The sequence below is a fragment of the Kogia breviceps genome, chromosome 4 (genome assembly GCF_026419965.1).
Source record: "Kogia breviceps isolate mKogBre1 chromosome 4, mKogBre1 haplotype 1, whole genome shotgun sequence".
In the NCBI taxonomy this organism is placed as follows: domain Eukaryota; kingdom Metazoa; phylum Chordata; class Mammalia; order Artiodactyla; family Physeteridae; genus Kogia; species Kogia breviceps.
Genome location: NC_081313.1, coordinates 140,142,767 through 140,161,176, shown reverse-complemented (window position 1 = coordinate 140,161,176; position 18,410 = coordinate 140,142,767). Strand labels below are relative to the sequence as shown.

General features: G+C 44.0%; 1 protein-coding gene across 4 annotated transcripts in view; it reads left to right on the top strand.

Moving 5' to 3' along the window:
* Nucleotides 1-18,410, top strand: part of GRIA1 (glutamate ionotropic receptor AMPA type subunit 1) — a 306,641-nt gene that overhangs the window by 181,926 nt on the left and 106,305 nt on the right. For all 4 annotated transcript variants that reach the window (XM_067032026.1, XM_067032027.1, XM_059061568.2 and 1 more), the window contains exons 6-8: nucleotides 7,414-7,575; nucleotides 9,573-9,740; nucleotides 17,860-17,964. In XM_067032026.1, coding sequence (XP_066888127.1) covers nucleotides 7,414-7,575; nucleotides 9,573-9,740; nucleotides 17,860-17,964 — 435 coding nt within the window. The remainder of the gene's footprint in view (nucleotides 1-7,413; nucleotides 7,576-9,572; nucleotides 9,741-17,859; nucleotides 17,965-18,410) is intronic.

Genomic DNA, 18,410 nt, shown 5'->3' with positions numbered 1-18,410 from the left:
ACTAATTCAACTTGGTAGCCTCTGAAATGCCTACAGCCTGGGACAACAGTTTGAAAGATCATTGATCTAGCCAGTGCCCTCATTTTGCAGATCAATAATCTAGTGTCTGGAGAGGGTGAGAACACTACCCGAGGGTAGACAGCTCATGAAGTTCAAAGACAGGACAGAACTTCTGTGGTTGTCCCTAAAATTATTTTCCTGACACTACTTATTTATGACCCAGTTCAGAATATACTACACACAAAACAGTCAATAACAAGACCTCTTTGGTCCACAAGATGAAAGCTGAGAGACTGACAGGTGACAGGATGGAAAGAAAACAAGAAAACCATGAAAAGGGTGAGTGAAGACATCTGTTGTATATGTTTCATCCCTTGGTGTGAATTAAGCAGTCAGCCTGCGCCAGGTACTGGGCTGTGGATACTGTGGGGACCGAGGTTCCTGCTCTCTAGGGTCACATGGTCTTCTCAGTCTAAAGGAGATGAGAAGCAAGGCTGCAGTCAGAGAGAAAGCTGGGGAAGACCCCAAGAGAGAGAGAAATAAAGAGCTTTGGGGTTCACATCCCAACAACCAGCACCCATTAAAGGAACCGAAGACTAACACCTGGGTCTCCTAGAAACCTGCTAATTCCTTCTTAGTATAAAGATGTAGGCCATTGCAAGGGCTTCATTGCAGGACAGGAGATAAATGAATCAGACCAATGGGACTAGCGTTGAGGGGGCAGAATGTACAATGGCTATAAAATAAGCCCAGAGTCTTGCAACTTGCTATGACTACGGTCTCTGCCCCTCACGATCTATGTTATGTTAGGCAGAAGCTACTCCATTCATTTAAGACTCAGTTTTCTAATTTACAGTGTGGGAATGAAAAAAGAGGGCTTCCCTGGTGGCGCAGTGGTTGAGAATCCGCCTGCCGATGCAGGGGACACCGGTTCGTGCCCCGGTCCGGGAAGATCCCACGTGCCGCGGAGCGGCTGAGCCCGTGAGCCATAGCCGCTGAGCCTGCGCGTCCGGAGCCTGCGCCCCGCAATGGGAGAGGCCACAACAGTGAGAGGCCCGCGTACCACAAAAAAAAAAAAAAAAAAAAAAAAAAAAAAAAAAAAAAAGTACCTGCTTCACAGGATTGTCACCAGGATTAAATGAGATCGTACAAATAAAGCTCTCAGCACAGTGCCTACTACTACGCAGTACAGGTCCGATACACGTTAGGCACGGTGGCTGTTACTGTCATTATTATTTTAGCCAAAGTCTGCATCCCATGACTTCTGTCCATTGGTTGGTGCTGGCCTGCCTTCCAGAACCTTAGAGAACAAATCTTCTACCTCCTTCCCACGACAGCCCTTCTGGGATTCAAATACATCCTTCACTTCCCTTCTTAGTCTTCCATTATGTTCAGGTTGAACATCCCCACTTTTTTCAAGCATTTCTAATGTAACCAGACTTTTCAAACTGTACTTCCCTATAACTATCCTCTCTATGGAGCTGTCATCTAAGAATGCATCTGACAATCTGGGGAAACTTGCCACATTCAACTTGTGCCATTCAGAGTATAAAGTGCAAGTTCTTCAATGTGTTCTAATCTTACCTCTTCTAGATCTCAAGGGGAGGAGATGGAGGGAGTGCTCTCTCCGGCATCCCAGGTCTTGTTAAAAAAAACCTTCTCCTTGGCCCCTTAACAATGTTGGATGTTCCCTCTTCCTTCTAACGGGGGTGGTGTCCGCCCAAGCAGGACGATGAGGGCTGAATAGCCTGTTATGTGACCCCTGGAAAGAACCCTAGAGAAAAAGGAAATCTGGCTTTGAAGATAAAGCTTTTTATCCTTTGAAAGCCGCGTTCCTATACACCTGCCTCCTGTTGGCTCAGGTGTTTTGCCTGACCCAGTGCCTGGTTTCAAAGCAGTTGTAACAACACCTAACCTCTTTTGACCCAGTGATAATGATGATGGTGAATGTGATGATAATAATAATAACATTCATAATCACTGATGATTATAATAACATTCATTAAGCACTTACTATATGCCAGACACAGCTCTAAGTGCTTTATGTAATTTTTTTTAATCGCGCTCCAGTTCTATGCTGTAGGTGCTATTATATCCTCATTTTGAAGACCAGAGAGCTAAGACTCAGAGAGGTTAAATAACCAGTAAGCACACATAATCAGGTTCTTTTGTTTCCAGGCACACATGATAATTAATAGTCATAATGAGAACGCAGAGCTTCCTCGTGATCCTCAAAGCATTTTCTAAATCTTTAGAGCAACATGAAAGCATGTCTAATGTAGTTATACTGTTAAACATCTCTTTAGGATATTATAATTATTTGAAATGCCTTTTCATTCTGATCCTTTGGAAATTATCATTGAGATATGATAGATGGAATGACTATATTACCCAGTTTAATTAATTGAGCACTTTTTCCCCCAGTCATTCTATTTAAATGACTGGTCAGCACTGCATTGCCTTCTACGATGAGTACATAGGGAATACAGATCCTAATCCCAGCTACTCCTCTAACCAGCCGACAACATGAGGCCACTAGTCTCCTCTCTGGACAACGAGGGGTTTGACCTGATCGCCAGCATCTTTGCTTCAGGCATCCGTAAACCTAAACTATGGCCCATGGGTCAAATCCAACTGCTACCTGATTTTGTTTGGCTCATGAGCTAAGAATGGTTTTACCTTTTTAAATTATTAGAAAAATGAAAAGAAAAGTGATACTTCATGACGTGTGAAATTCAAGTTTCAGTGGACACAACCACGCTCATTCATTTTCTATTGTCTAGGACGGCTTTCGTGCCATAACAGCAACAATGAATAGTTACGACAGAAACCACATGGCCCACCAGCCTAAAAACTTCACAATGTGACCCTTTACCAAGAAAAATTTGCTGAATCCTGGTATAAATGTGGGGTAGGTGGGCACTAACAGACTTCGTATAAATCAGAGGCTTGAGAAACATCTAACCAATCTCTAACCACCATCATGGTGTCAAGGAGAGAAACCTACTGTGCTCTCCCACAGATGTTGCTTTAAGACAGAAAACTGTATTGGAAGGCCCCTTTGGCAGAGTGAGACATCTGTTCTAGGCTATTAACTGTCAGCCACACTGTCTGAGCTTCTTTGTCCCTCTGTCTGGGGCAATATGGAAATGTCATCCTAAAGCTAGCTTCCTATGTTCCTCCACTGGCAAAGCAGTATAACACATAGACGAAGAAGACAGATTTGATGGCTGGACCACAGCTGGATTCCTTGCTTGCTGGGTGACCTCAAGGGAGTCTCCAAAGGTCTCTGAACCACAGCTCCACACACATAAAACTGGGACAGATACTCACTCATTTATGCAAATGAGCACCCGGTGCCTACTGTGCATGTTCACCTCTCAGGGTTGTTTGGAGGGATTAAATAGGATTATGTCTATAAAGCGTTTAATAGAATGTCTGGCTCAGGATAAGAGCTTGGGAAGTGTTTAATATATCTAAGGGTGACTCTCGACTGATTATTTCATTTTTCAGTTTTAAATGACAACTTCATAATTCTCAAAAGGCTGTATAGATGAAGTTATATAATGCATAAGAAGTGACAGTTTTGCCATTGTTGTCATTTCCGTTATCCTGAGGAGCAATGCTTCTGAAGCTGCATTTCAGTAGAGCATTTAACAGCTCCAGTGTTCTTCAATTCCAGGCCAAGAGACAACAAATTAAGCAGGGCTCCCTTAACAGACCCTATCAAAGAGTCAACCAACGCCATGACTTCTCTTCCCTGTTCTGTCACTGCCACTTCCTCCCACACTTTCCAGGGACTTAACAGATGATTTTGAACCAACAACGTATATCAAAATGATCTGAGATCTATTTTTATTTTTTAACAGTACTAAAAAGAAAACATATTCACATGGTAAAAAAAGAAAAAAATTATTCCCTCATTTTGTGTCTTTTACCGAACAGCACAGATAGGAGCTTATTTTATCATTCTTTGTCCCTTCCTTCTCAGGGGAGCTAAGGAGTTCAGTTAGAGGTCCCGTCAGCTTGATTAGATAGAACTTGAGATTTGGTTCCAGTAACCCTGTAGTCAGACACTCTGGTGATGGAGTTGAGTGGCATTTATGTTTGAATAAACTCTGCCATTTCCTATGGCCCCCATTACATTGATAGGAGCAGTCAATACAAAATGCCCGGGCGCTTGTTACAGATTTTCAAGCGACAGAATTTGACTGCAGGAGGTAGCTTTCATTTTATTCTCTCGATAGTTATTTTATGAACAAGATGTTCTTTTTAAGATCTCTAAAAATTATGGGAAGTCTCTCAACTGTGCATTAGCTTTTAACCAGGGGTGGGATGGTTGTACTCTTAGGTAGTAGAACGTCTTGGAATGCCTATTGGGTACGAGAACCTAATTCGGATTTCATCTGTACTAAAAGCTTGCTAGAAACTGTGCAATTCACTAGACCTCTGTGAGACCCCTGTTTACAGTCTGTAAACTGTAGCTATGGGAAAAGTTAATCACAAAATATATTTCCAACATGAGCTTCTCTTTTCAAACAATTAAAATCATCCACTGGCATTTATTGCCTGGTGATCACACTTCCCCTTAGCTAATAAGCATTCTTGCTTGAGGAAAGTCTTTGGCTTTTATTCATTCACCCAACAAATCCGTATTGAGCACCTACTCTGTGCCAGGCATTGTTCTAGGTGCTGGGTTCTAGTATACATCCGTGAACAAGACAGAAAAGGTCCCTGCCCTCATGGAGCTGACATTCCAACCAACCCAAGGAGAGAGGACAAGGGAATAAATGAGCAACGAGATCATCTCAAATGGTGATAAACAGAGCACTGAGAAGGAAGTGACTGGACTGGGTGTTGGGGGTGACTTGACTGGGTTCTACTAGAAGCAGGTGTTAAGACAGCAATTCAAGTACAAGCAGCTTCTTTGGATGCGAATCCCAGAAACAACAGCAGGGAATCAGGGATGTGAAGTAGGGAAGGGACAGCAGGCATCTGATAAAAGTGCATAACCAAGACAGTTACCCCTCGGGGCTACGGAGCTCCATCCTTTAGGGAAGCTCTAGACCTGGGTGTAGAGCATGCCTCAGGGTTACCCCACCCAGGGAAGAGGATTCTGGAGTATTTATCTACGAACTCCCCATCTGTCATTGGTTGAGAGCTGCTCCGGGTGAATGAAATCCCTGATATATCTGGCTTACCCTGCACGTAGGTGAAGTAATAGGCATTTGTAGTTAGTATATAAAGTAGAATATCAGTGTCTAAGGGCTGGGGGAGTGGAAATCAGCAGGGAGTCAATAGCATCTACCACAGGGCAAGAATTGAATCTTACATAAGGGGTCAGGAAAGAGCTGTCTGAAGAGACTGCATTTTAGCTGAGATCCAAAAATATGGGCCAGGAAAAGCTCACTTCCAGGCAGAGAGAACAGCTAGGCAAAGGCTCAGGGCGGAACTGAGCTTAGTTGGTTATAAAATAGAAATAATAAAGAGTCGCCGAACTTTAGAGGCATGGGGCGGGTGGGATGTCTTTGAGTCATGAAGTCATTGATGACTAGATCTTTTAGGTAAGGAAACTGGATCAAGTCAGTGAGAAATGAAGAGACCTGGGCGGAGCGGGGGCCAGCGCTCCGGGCTCTCAGCTGCCAGTCCTCGGCTCTCCCCAACCTCAATCCACCAAACTGCTTCCCCTGCTCTTTCCCCCATTTCACCCCCAGGGATCTGGCAGTTTCTCCAAGCTTTGGAGCTCAGAGAGCAATGACGTTATGACCCCTGCTCAAATTCCTGCAGTGCGCCACCAATTATACCTTAAAAAGAAACCCAGGTGATCACAATGCTTTATGTGATCCAGCCTCCGTCTGCAGACTGCATTTCCCGCCCTCTCTCTCACTCGCTCACTGTGCTACAGTCACACCAGCCTTCTAACTGTTTCTGGAACATGCCAAACATCCTCCGACCTCTGAGCCAGAATGCTCTCCCCCAGATTTCCCCAGAGCTCACTCACACGGCTTCACTTCACTCAGGTCCCTGTGCTGACACCACCATCTCAGGGAGGCTCAAAGGGATCATGACTCCAGGGCAGGGCACTGCCCTCCCCTCCCCATCCTCTTTCCCCACTTCATCTTCCTTCAGAGGACTCATAGTTACTGCATAGTGTACTCTGCTGGACTGTACTCTAGACATTGTGCTACATATTTACTTTTCTTTAACTGAAGTATAGTTGATGTATAATACTATATGTTATAGGTGTACAATACAATGATTCACAACTTTTAAAGGTTATACTCCATTTATAGGTCTTATAAAATATTTGCTCTGTTCCCCACGTCGTACAATACATCCTTGTAGCTTATTTTATACCCAATAGTTTGTTTGTTTATGGTCTATCTTTCCCACTAGAAAGTAAGCTTTGTAAGAGAAGGAAGTTGTTTTTCTCACTATTAGAAGAGTACGCTGTAGGTTCTCAGATAAGTTCGTTGAAGGACAGGTGAGCGAAGAGCTACAGAAGACCTTGGTTCTGGTCCCCTCTCTGCTACTAAATCAATGAATGACTGTGAAGATGATTCTCCCGCTCTTGTCTCGGTTTCTTTATCTGACAAATAAACATATAATTTCTACTTATAAAGCCATAAAGTGAAATGCGGCCGTAGATTTGAAAGTATCGTACACTATGGAATATATTAGACAAACGCAAGGTTTCCTTTCTAAACTGAAGGCTTCCTGAGTTTCAATGAACTTTACCAAATGGGGAGGAAAGTTTTGCCCAATAAAAAATGCTTTGCGGATATGAGAACTGATCAGGACTCACTGGCTAGAGAAGACCTCGGCTGTGGCACAGGAAAAAGCAGAGGAGGAGGGATAATCAGCATGTAGCCTCTTCTAGACATGCTGGTGACATTGGCTTGTCCCTGATGGACTTCATATTCCTCTCCTCTCAAAAGGGTGGAGAGTGGGGGTGGTAGAGGAAAAACCTCTCCCTCCTTTGTTTTTTATTCTATTGCATACCTGTGTCATCATAGTAATCTCAGCCACCATTTATTGATCACTCCGCACCATGCACTTGACAGGGATCATGGCACTGCTTTTTCTCCCCCGCCTCCTAACCTCCATTAATCGTACGAGAAAACATCCGGGAACTTGGTCCAAGGTAGTAACTCACAGCTGTGAGTAGCAGAGCCCAACCTTCAACCCAGGCATGGCTGGCTCCTGAAAAAGTGCTCTTAACCACCGTGCGAACTCTATGCACAAACTAAGTGATAATAGAATTCACAAGGGAGGGAAACACAACTTGTCTCTCCATCAAGTCGGTTTCACCTTAAGTAGGAACTGGGTGGAAAAGGCTGTGATTCTGTAACATGGTTAAATAGATGTATCCAGGCAGCATATTCTGACTTCTTTCCCTTCCTCTCCATCCAGGGTTTCATGGACATTGACTTAAACAAATTCAAGGAGAGTGGAGCAAACGTAACAGGTTTCCAGTTGGTGAACTACACAGACACCATCCCGGCCAAGATCATGCAGCAGTGGAAAAACAGTGATGCTCGGGACCACACCCGGGTGGACTGGAAGAGACCTAAGGTAAGAGGATGGGCAGCAGGCAGCAAAGGACCAAGCTGGTCCCTTTGCCTGCCCTAGATTCCTGGATAGTCTTAGCCTTTAGATAAGGATAGACTTTCTAACGGGAACAAGTTAAAAAGTGTATCCGTAAAGACTGAGGGTATGGACAATCCAGAATGACAATGGTGTTAACAAGATAAATATTTTTATTTTCTTTCATATGGACAAAATTCAGAAGTCAGCAACCCAGGGCTTGTGTAATGGCTTCACAATCATCAAACACTGAGGCTTGTTCTATCTTCTTGTTCTGCTATCCTCAGCATATGGCTGCTACCTTATAGAGCCAAATGGCTGCAGAAGCTCCAACAGTTACCTCATTATTCTACCCGGCAGGAAGGGAAAAGGAAAATAAAAATCAAAACTGCTTCCTATAAGAACTCTTTCCAGAAGTCACACACAGATCTTCCCTTTACATGCTATTGGCCACATCTTAGAAACCTACCCCAGCTAACCTACAGGGGAAGCTGGAAAATGATGTCTCTACTCTGGGCAGGACCACCATGTTGCATAGCTCCTGGGGGACGCATTTATTTCTTCATCGATTGAGCCTCCTAGATTTGTGCAGTGAGCTGGTCCTTTTTCTAATCAGCCACGTACCTAGCTAAAAATCAAGGAAATTTAACTAAGCAATAACCAGCGGATCTCCTTCTCAGAGAGTCTACTACCAATTATCATGCAGATTACCTGTCTCTCACTTCCCAGCAAGGCAGCTTTAAATCCTGCAGCCAAAATCTATATTGTTTGCTATTTGATAATGGCTTAGAATAAGGATAGGGGATAATTTTTCTTTCCCACATCAAATCCAACAGTTTGGCCATGGCTGTGTGAAACACTGTGCTGAGAAGGATTCTGAGGCTAAATTTGTTTATCCAGGGCCAACTGTGGATCCTTCGCAACTTTCTCTTGCCACTCGTCAATTTCTCTTTGTGACTGACAGGCCACTTAACCCAGATGCTTCTCATCCCACTTTGGCTCAAACTGAGTTAGCAATTCAGAAATAAAAACTTATTTCAATATGAGCTTAAGCAAGAAAAATCACAAATGTGCTTTAAAGCAATGAGCAGACCACACAGCACTTAATTCATTAATATGTGAAAAGCCCACCCAATTTCCGAAAGATTGGAGCTGATTATAGAAATAACAAAATATAATGTATACACTTTTAAAATAGCAAGAGGATCAAAGTTAAGAACTGGAAAAATACATATACATTCATTCTACAACTCTACTGTGAACTTAGAATGTGCCAGAGAACATGCTAGACACTGAGGACAAATTAATGAGGACACACATGAGTTCCAGTGCCGGGAAATGTTGTTCTGGATTGTTAACCTGCTTTTGTTTCAACATTTTCACCCGCTTTTAGGCGAGAGGGGGATAAAATTGAGGGTTAGCATGAAGAAGCACAAGGGGAAAGTTTGTAGAGTGTAAACCTGCCACCTGAGTGAACTACATGTGGAAATAATTAAGAGTTCACCCTTCTTGGATTATTCTTTTTTTCTTTTACTGTCACCAGGGATGGTGGAGTAAACTGTTCCTCTTGGCTTCCAACTGATGACTATAACACAGAGAACACCAAGTGGTTTTCCATGGACTGTATCAGACAGATACAGATGTGTTGTATTTAAGCTATGGATTCTTTTTCCAATTGAACCAACATTTTCAAGTGGCAAGATTGAACACAAAATTCTAAAGTTCTCTTCTAACATCACAACCTGCAGTAATACTGAACTCACCATCCAGGAGGGCAATATCGGCTAGCAAGGTGTAGCAGCAACCCCCATCTAAGAGGCAGGCACTTCCTGGCTCACGGCTGCTCCCCTCCCCCCACGCCCCACTCCCCATCCCTGGCCCACTGCAGCATCCTCACCACCGGGAAGCTCCTTCCCAGATACAGCTCCCACCTGCCTCCCTGTCAGCTCGCTCTGACACCTAACTGTCTCTGTTCCTCCCACTAGTACACCTCTGCGCTCACCTACGATGGGGTGAAGGTGATGGCTGAGGCTTTCCAGAGCCTGCGGAGGCAGAGAATCGATATCTCTCGCCGGGGGAATGCTGGGGACTGCCTGGCTAACCCAGCTGTGCCCTGGGGCCAGGGCATCGACATCCAGAGAGCTCTGCAGCAGGTGAGGCTGGCCATGGCTGCCCCATCTTATGGGAGCCTCACAGGGGATTTCAGCATCAGTTTCAGGTGGGATGTAGCTATTTAAAAGAAAAGGTAGAGCACGCCTGAAGTTTGGACTGCCACTGCATTGTGTCTGTGGCTATTGGCGTACATGGAAGGTCATGCAGAAATTTGAAAAACGAAACAACAAAAAAACGCAATAGTATGGAATGTCATTCCTGATAGCACAAAAGCTCTATTTTCCACTTAGGGTTTATGTTAAAAAGGGGAAGCCAGTGATTCTGTATTTGAAAAGGGGACTTGAGATATACAAGGATGAAACTGAACCATTTTAGCAGTCTCTTGGAGACTCCCCTTCTTGCCCTGATTTTCTGGATTTCTTCATTACCTTTGCCTTCTGTGCACATGTCATGATGGGACCCTGAAAATGTTTCTCAGGACTTCTGATTCTATTTTTTTTTAACATCTTTATTGGAGTATAACTGTTTTACAATGGTGTGTTAGTTTCTGCTTTACAACAAAGTGAATCAGTTATACATATACATATGTTCCCATATCTCTTCCCTCTGATTCTATTTTCTTGCTTCTCAGCATTGTAGTCAACAATTTTGTTCGCGCTTAACAACAGATAAAGAACGGGGATAGAAAATGGTCAGGCCCCTCCAATCAGTTGGCTATGCAGAGGATTCTGAGGCTGAATCCAGATTCAACAGGGGGGAGTATAAATACTCAATTAGTGATATGTCTACTGTGGAAGCAGGATGAGACAGAGATACCCGTGAGCCATGTATTTAATATTCCTGGTTTAGAAGGTTCTGGGGATTTGCCCAGTTTTATCACTCTCTGAGCTCCTAGAACTCTCTAGAAGTTTCTAGAAGCACCTCAAGCCCAGGCTATGGTCCTCCAACTCCTGACGGATAACACCATATGATGCCTCTCATGCCTCCTGAGAGAGGCTGTGTTTCCAAAGGGGATTGGGCAAAGAGGGCAGTGCTCACTGCAAAGGAATGTCCAAGTATCAGACACAGTGCCAAGCCAGGAACAGCAAGATATTTTGATGCAAATGCCTCTCAGGACCTGCCCTCCCCATCCAAGAGTTGCCTAGATAAGACCAGCTCTACTTTCAAGATTCCATTCAACAGAAGATGAATTTGGACACCCAGGGAAGGAGGGATGCGTTTCTGAATGAGGGAGAAATGTAGAGCAAAATGTACAACTATTCCCATTTGTTTTCCAACCACACGTGCACAACTCTAACAATTTTCACAACCTGGAGAAAGAGACAAGACAGGAATATCACAGGCTGTTCTTCAGCTTGGATGAACTGCCTGCACATGGAATATGTATTATACTTCTGTCCTTTGGAATGAAGTGAAGCAGCTGCCCTGTGACTACACGCAAATGGGTCCACCCGCAGCCCTTTCTGCCCTCCCCGTCTCTGCTCAAGGTGGCCCCGAATCGCTAGGCAGCAAGAGCAGACACCCACCAGCTTCAGAATGATCGCCAAAGGTGCCGTGCCCACCTTCTGGCTTATTTAAAATGCTCTTCCAGACCCCACAGTCGAGACAGACTCTGTTTGCAATGTGAAGCTAGTTTCAGAAGGTCCCACAGACTTGCCCTCAGCTTCATAACCCTTCTAGCTCCCTTGCCTCTCCCATCTTAAGGGCATCCCTGGAAGGATATCCTGATGCCATCGTGACAGTGATGAAGCCTGGAGATGACGTGGGTGGCAGGAAGGGCACTGAATCAGGAGAGTTGGGGACCACGTCCCACTGGGCCCTTGAGTCTCTGGGTGACCTTGAAATACTCATTCAGATCTACAGCCTTCCCTTTCCTCATCCATGACAATGAGGCAGCTAGAGAGACAATTCTTGGGTCTCAACTGGCTTAAGAACTCTAAGGATCTAATTTATTTTTTCTTATGCTCTAATCCATGTCTTTCTGGTTGTAACATGCTCAGGCTTCTGCTTCTGCCTTCAGTGGGGTTGAGAGGAGGCAGTTGCCTTAGTCAAAAAAATAATAATCTCTATACTGTCTTGAGTCAAGACATGTGTGTGCCAGTCAGCCGCTCCTGAGGGCCTACTACATGCTCTGGTCTCGGGCCAAGCTCTGGGGACAATAAGAGAAGTCAAGACCTGCCCTCAAGAAACTCCCTTCAGTCTCTGTTGGGTGAGGACGTAGGGCAGGGAGAACTAGCCACAGAACAAACACAAAAATAAAACCAACATTCTGATCTAAAAGTCAGCTGTTCAAACTGATTACTTTCAAATCTTTGTTAATCACCTAGAATCACAAACACGTATTGCTGAAAGAGACCTGAAAGATTACGACTCCCATTTTCCCTTAATTATAGATGAATCAGCTGACCTACAGTAGGCAGTGACTCAGCCGGGGTCACACAAAAGCTTAGCAGCACAGGCTGGACCAGACACCCATCCAGGGTTCTTCTTCCTGTCCCACAACTGTCCCGTGGCCCAGCTAAGGACCTCAGTTGAAGAATCGCCACCCTAAATAAGGATCAACCCTCTTGCCTTTGTGTTTGCAATCTGTCAATCAACAACCATTGGAAGTGAAGGTTTACGTGGCACATTGCTAGATGAGGTTGGGGCAAGCTGGGCAATAGGGGTGTAAGGCATAGTCCATACCTTTCAGGTCTCAAGACCCAGTGTTGAAGGAAAGACAAGCTCCTGAGAAATAATAGCCACAAAGGTATAGATTAAGGGCTAGATAACACAGCCAGGCTCTTGGTGCCGTGGACTGTCAGAAAAGAAGGCCATGACTGAGGAATTTGGACACTACCAGGCTTCCTGTAGGAACGAAACTGGGGCTTTAAATACGGTGACCATATAATTTATGATCCAAACTTAAGAGTGAAAGGGAGAGCTATTACCAATCATCCCAGAACAAGACATGTAAACTGAAAGGATCCCAAGCTAACTGAGACGAATGGTCATTCATGCCTTAAAGGAAGGGTGAATTTGAACAAAGAGTGATTCGGGTTTGGGAGGGTCTGGGTGAGGATGTACATGATACCCAGCAGAAGGCTAGAGTGAGGGTACAAGTGAGGACTTGTGGACATTGTGCTTGTCTGTTAGCATGTAGGAAGAGAAGAGCTGGGTCCACACCATGACTCCACCAAGCACTATCTGGGCGATCCCGGATTAATTGCTCCACTTTTCTGGCATTAATTTCCTCATCTCTTAAATGGACATAATCCTCTTAGCACTGCCTCCCTCACTGGCTTGTCACAAGGCTCAAAAATATTTTTTTTAAAAAAGGGATAACGTAGAAGTTTCTTTGAACCTCGGGGCAACTGCATGAGATAGAGCAGGATTATTCTTCCCATTGTTCAGGTGGGCAAGTGGAAGCTCCGAGGGGTCCTGAGACTTAACTTGGCTAGTATAACCAGAATGTGGTCTACTGGGATCTAGCCTGCAGGCTCTGACTTCCCACACCCAGTGAGCATTCAGGAGAGGCCGAGAGAACAGATCCACCTCACGGCAGCCACGAAAAGGCTGTAGAAGCCTCGGGCCCAGAGCATCTCCGCTGCCCCCACTAGGGATGGGGATGGAGACGTCATCAGGGTTGATGGCTCAAGTAGTAGAAACACTAACCAGCAATCAGCGGGCACCAAGCAGGAAAGAAAATTTATGCTTCAGCATCTCATGGGTGGCAGACTCTGAGCTGGCACCCAATACCACTTACAGGAAATCCAAGGTTAATTCCCCATCTTTCACAGGAAGAGTCAGCAGGTGCCAGGACAGTGATGGGAGGTCCAGGAGGCAGGAACTAAGGGGAAACTCCAGGTTTCCCTCAGTCTGATCCCTGTCACCCCAGCATGGGGTAGAGGGTGGGGGGGTGTGGGGAATGAGGGCTCAGAGGCTCATTCCTGATGGATAGGATGCCAGTTTCCAGATGTGCCCATAGCATATATTTCTGAGAAGCTTATTCCTCTGACTATGAGTCCAGACTATCCCCATAAATGGTTTGGGGCTAATCCATTCTCTTGACCTCTCCTTGCTCTGCCATCACGGAATGGTAATTCTGGGACATCTTCTCTCCCACTTTAATTTATCTCAGGGTGTGTAAGTCTTGGCTTCTCCAACTAGACGGTCAGAGCCTTCAGCTGCTCCAGGCCTCTCCTGATGTACTGTGAATCCTGAACCCAAGTGCCATAGCTCTTAGTCTCAGTAATCCTATCTATAACATCAAGCAAAATAACCTCTGCTTTTGCTACTCACTGGGTTTCTGGGAACATCAAATAAGCAGCATCTTATGAAAACACTGTGGCAACACAAGGGGCCCTCGGGTCACAAAACTTTGCTGCTGCTGATATTTTTGGAAACTGAGAAAGGCATGTACAAATGATAGTGCAAAGACCCTCGTTTCTGCTGAAAGAATCCCCTGCTGTGAGACCACAGCTTATCAGACCCAAGGCTTCCATGTTAAATCTTTGCCATACTGCTTACCCACTGTACACAGCACAGCAGTAGTAGTAATCATTATCTTCAACATCATCATCCCCATCCCCATCACTGAGATAACAGACACTATTCATGGAATATTTATGTCCCAGACAATATGCTAAGCACTTCAGTTCTTTGAGGAGGAAACCAACAACAGACAGGCACAGTGACTTGTACATGGCCACATAGTTAGGAATGAACAGAGTGCAGCCTGGGGAAGGCCCAACTGGGATAGAGGACAGCAGTAGTAGGCCTGGAGAACACATGCTCCATACATCTCTGTGTCACCCCTCAGAGCCTAGGACAGTGGCACTGTCCTCTGTTTGAGAGGCCACTTGGTATATTAAGTGAAGAAACCAGAATATGTCAGAAGCTCTGGATTTCAGGCCTGCCTTGGACACTTGTAAGTCCTAAGTCTTGAGCAAATCACTTTACCTTCCAGAGTTTAGGTTTCTCTCATGAAAGTGAAGATCCTAATCTCTCTCTAACTGACCTATATCAGGGGGTTGCTATGAATGGAGATGAAGTAAGACGTGTGAAAATGCTTCATAAACACTTGTAAAATGGTGGTAGTATTAATAACACAATTAGTAATAATAAAAATAATAGCTGGCCTTTGTTGAATACTCACCATGGGGCAAGCACTGATCAAAAAATATCTCATTGAATCTGTAAACCAACCTTAAGACATAATTAAACCTAACGGGTCTCATGAAACAAATGAGGAAACTGAGTCATAGAGACATTATGCAATTTGCTATATGAATATGACATAATGATAATTAGTATGACACAAATGACATAATGATAATTAGTATGACACTTGATACCAGCACCAAAAATAGATGCCCATTTGAATCATTAATGACACTTTTTTCTGTTTCTGCAAACCATCTGCACATCTATCCCAGTCTGTTTTTCCAAATGAGTCATATAAGTTGGTACACAGCAATGAATGGGAAGCTAAAGATGGGCAAGAGACGACCAAGGCGAGAAGATGAAGCTTCTGATGGATTGGAATTGCTCTCTTCTTATTCTTTGTAGCAGGATTGGTACTTTGCTTCCTCTCTGAAAAGCAAAACCAGCCTAGACTTTTCCAGAGCAAGAATTTCTCCAGATTTCATCTCAGAGAGTGAAGAGATTGTTATATAATTTGTTCAGTGCTGTGGGCTTGTTGTAACCTCCCCACTGAGACTTCAAACCAGGAGGTGATGGGAGGGTCAGCCTGAGAGGAGACATATACACACACTCACACACTTTTCTTTCTTTCTTTCTTTCTTTCCTTCTTTCTTTCTTCCTTCCTTCCTTTCTTTTTCTTTCCTTCCTTCTCTTCTTCTTTCCTTCCTTCTTTCTCTCTTTCTCCCTCCCACCCCCGCATCTCAAATACACACACACCCCAGCTATTCTTATACCTTCTGAAGGCAGAAGGACTGGTCATTCACTGTCAGAAAATGGTAACACCCTGTGAGGCTTCCTTTTAAGCTATTTGAAGAAGGGAGAAATAAATAATGATGGGTTACTCTATTTATGATAGCCAGGACATGGAAGCAACCTAAGTGTCCATCAACAGATGAATGGATAAAGAAAGTGTGGCACATATATACAATGGAATATTACTCAGCCATAAAAAGAAATGAAACTGAGTTATTTGTAATGAGGTGGATAGACCTGGAGTCTGTCATACAGAGTGAAGTAAGTCAGAAGGAGAAAAACAAATACCATATGCTAACACATATATATAGACTCTAAGGAAAAAAAAATGTCACGAAGAGATTAGTGGTAGGACGGGAATAAAACACAGACCTACTAGAGCATGGACTTGAGGATATGGGGAGGGGGAAGGGTAAGCTGTGACGAAGTGAGAGAGTGGCAGGGACATATACACACTACCAAATGTAAATCAGATAGCTAGTGGGAAGCAGCCGCATAGCACAGGGAGATCACCTCTGTGTTTTGTGACCACCTAGAGGGGTGGGATAGGGAGGGTGGGAGGGAGGGTGACACAAGAGGGAAGAGATATGGGAACATATGTATATGTATAACTGATTCACTTTGTTGTAAAGCAGAAACTAACACACCATTGTAAAACTGTTATACTCCAATAAAGATGTTAAAATAAATAAATAAATAAATAAAAACTGGAAAAAATATCAAAAAAATAATAAAACACAATATCGTGTCTGTACATTTCCAATGGGGATATAATGTGAAGGAACAAAAAAACAAATTTAAACTTCATTCAGCAGTCTTACGTTAGCAATATTGCTATTCCTATTCTGTTTTATATATATATGTATATGTGTGTATATATTTACATACGTGGATAAAGCAAATAAGTAATTATGTTAATATCATTACAAACTAATATTTTCATCTTAAGAGAAAGGACAAAACACAAAAATCAAAGAGCTCAGCTTTAAAAAAGCATTAAGACATAGTTAGAAAACTTAATATTAAGAGACATAGGGGGTCCTAAAGCCCAAAACAATGTGAAGTTTGGGGACGGGAGGAGGCTAAGGATAAAAAAATAAATAAATTATAAATAAATAAATAAATAAATAATGCTGGGTTAAAGGGCCGGGTTAATATTGGTTACAGGTACAGGCTTATCTCACTGGCCTTAGGCCAGACTGATCTGAGGACACATGGTGGATCATCACTGGAGAATGTGATTTCTTATACTCAAGCTGATGATACACAGCTAGACTCATCCCCCGTTTGAGGGCAGATAAATTTTGTTGGTCACCTCCAGAGCAGCAGGCTTGGTTCCAAAGGCCCTGGATCCCCCATGTTGACTACCTGGCCTTTAAAATGAACTTGGAGATAAGAAGCCATGGAAGTTTAATCTGTCTCGTTTGTGGAGAAGTCCCACGCAGTGTATTTGGGGGCTTCCAATACGCATCTTGATTCCACCAGCTGAGACCTATTGAAAGGCTCTGGTCTTATAAAGGATCTCCTCAGGTGCTTTAAAGTTTGCACAGCCCTTTCACATTTGCTGTGTCATTTAAGGTAGATGGGGCAGGAAGTTTGAGACTTAGAGAGGCAAATTGCCCAAAGTCACTTGGCTGTTCAAAGGAAAGTTGGGGTAAAATCCAGGTCTCCCAATTCTAGGTCTTTAGGCTCCCAAGTGTTGTAATCCCTGGACTCACAAAGGAACTAAGAAGCCATATTGAGGCATAGCCCAAGGCATCACAAGGCCAGCTCCTGGTCCTGAGTCTCCTCCTGACTCACCAGGGATGGCACACCAATCTCTTCCTTTGCAGGTCTCCTTCAGTTTCTACATCTGAAGGTGTGCACCTGAGGAGTGGTCTTTCTCACAGTGGTAGTCCTGATGGGGGTGTTTGACTGAGGACGGCATGGAGATTGCCTAGTAGGATCTACTGTGATCCACTGGTACTGTTTGCCTAAAGCAATGGGTGAAAAAGTTTTCAGGATGAATTTCAGTTTAGTAGGCAAGAGAACTGTACTCTGACAGTGATGACTGCTACAGGCAAAGGAGTAGAGAGGTGTTTAGTATTGATGCTACTCCAAGACCTCATCCCATGTAACTTCCTCAGGTTCTGGACTTTCACTTCAGCAGAAAAAGCAAACCGATGAACAAACATGAAGCGCAACTTCAGGGTTCACTGGTCACCACCTGGCTTTCTTTTCCAGGTGCGGTTTGAAGGCTTGACAGGAAATGTGCAATTTAATGAGAAAGGACGCCGGACCAACTACACCCTCCATGTGATCGAAATGAAGCACGACGGCATCCGAAAGGTAAAGGTCCCTTTGCTTCAGTTCCTCGGGGAGGAGAGGGCTGAGCAGAGGCTCAGGCCAGAGCTGAGGGCCTTGGAAGCCCACTTTCCTGGACTGGATCTCTTAGAAGAGATGCAGGCAATGAGGATTCTAGCCTCAGCTCTGCCACTAACCAGCTGGGACTTGGGGCAAGTCAGTTCCTTCCTCTGAGAATCGAGGAGATTAAACGGAGATGAAAAAACTCTCTAGCTTTGTCTTGGGGTGCTTGTGAAGATCAAAGGGATGGGAAATTACTGTGAAAATATAAAGTAATAGATGTGTATAAAATGTCCCTGCTGCTCCTATAGGATTCCAAAGTAAGAACTTGAGAATGATGATTTATTGAGGAAGTGAACCATCTTCTCCTGATCCACACTTGGTCGTATCCCCTCTACTTTCCACATAGAAGTATAAGTGAAATTTAGTTT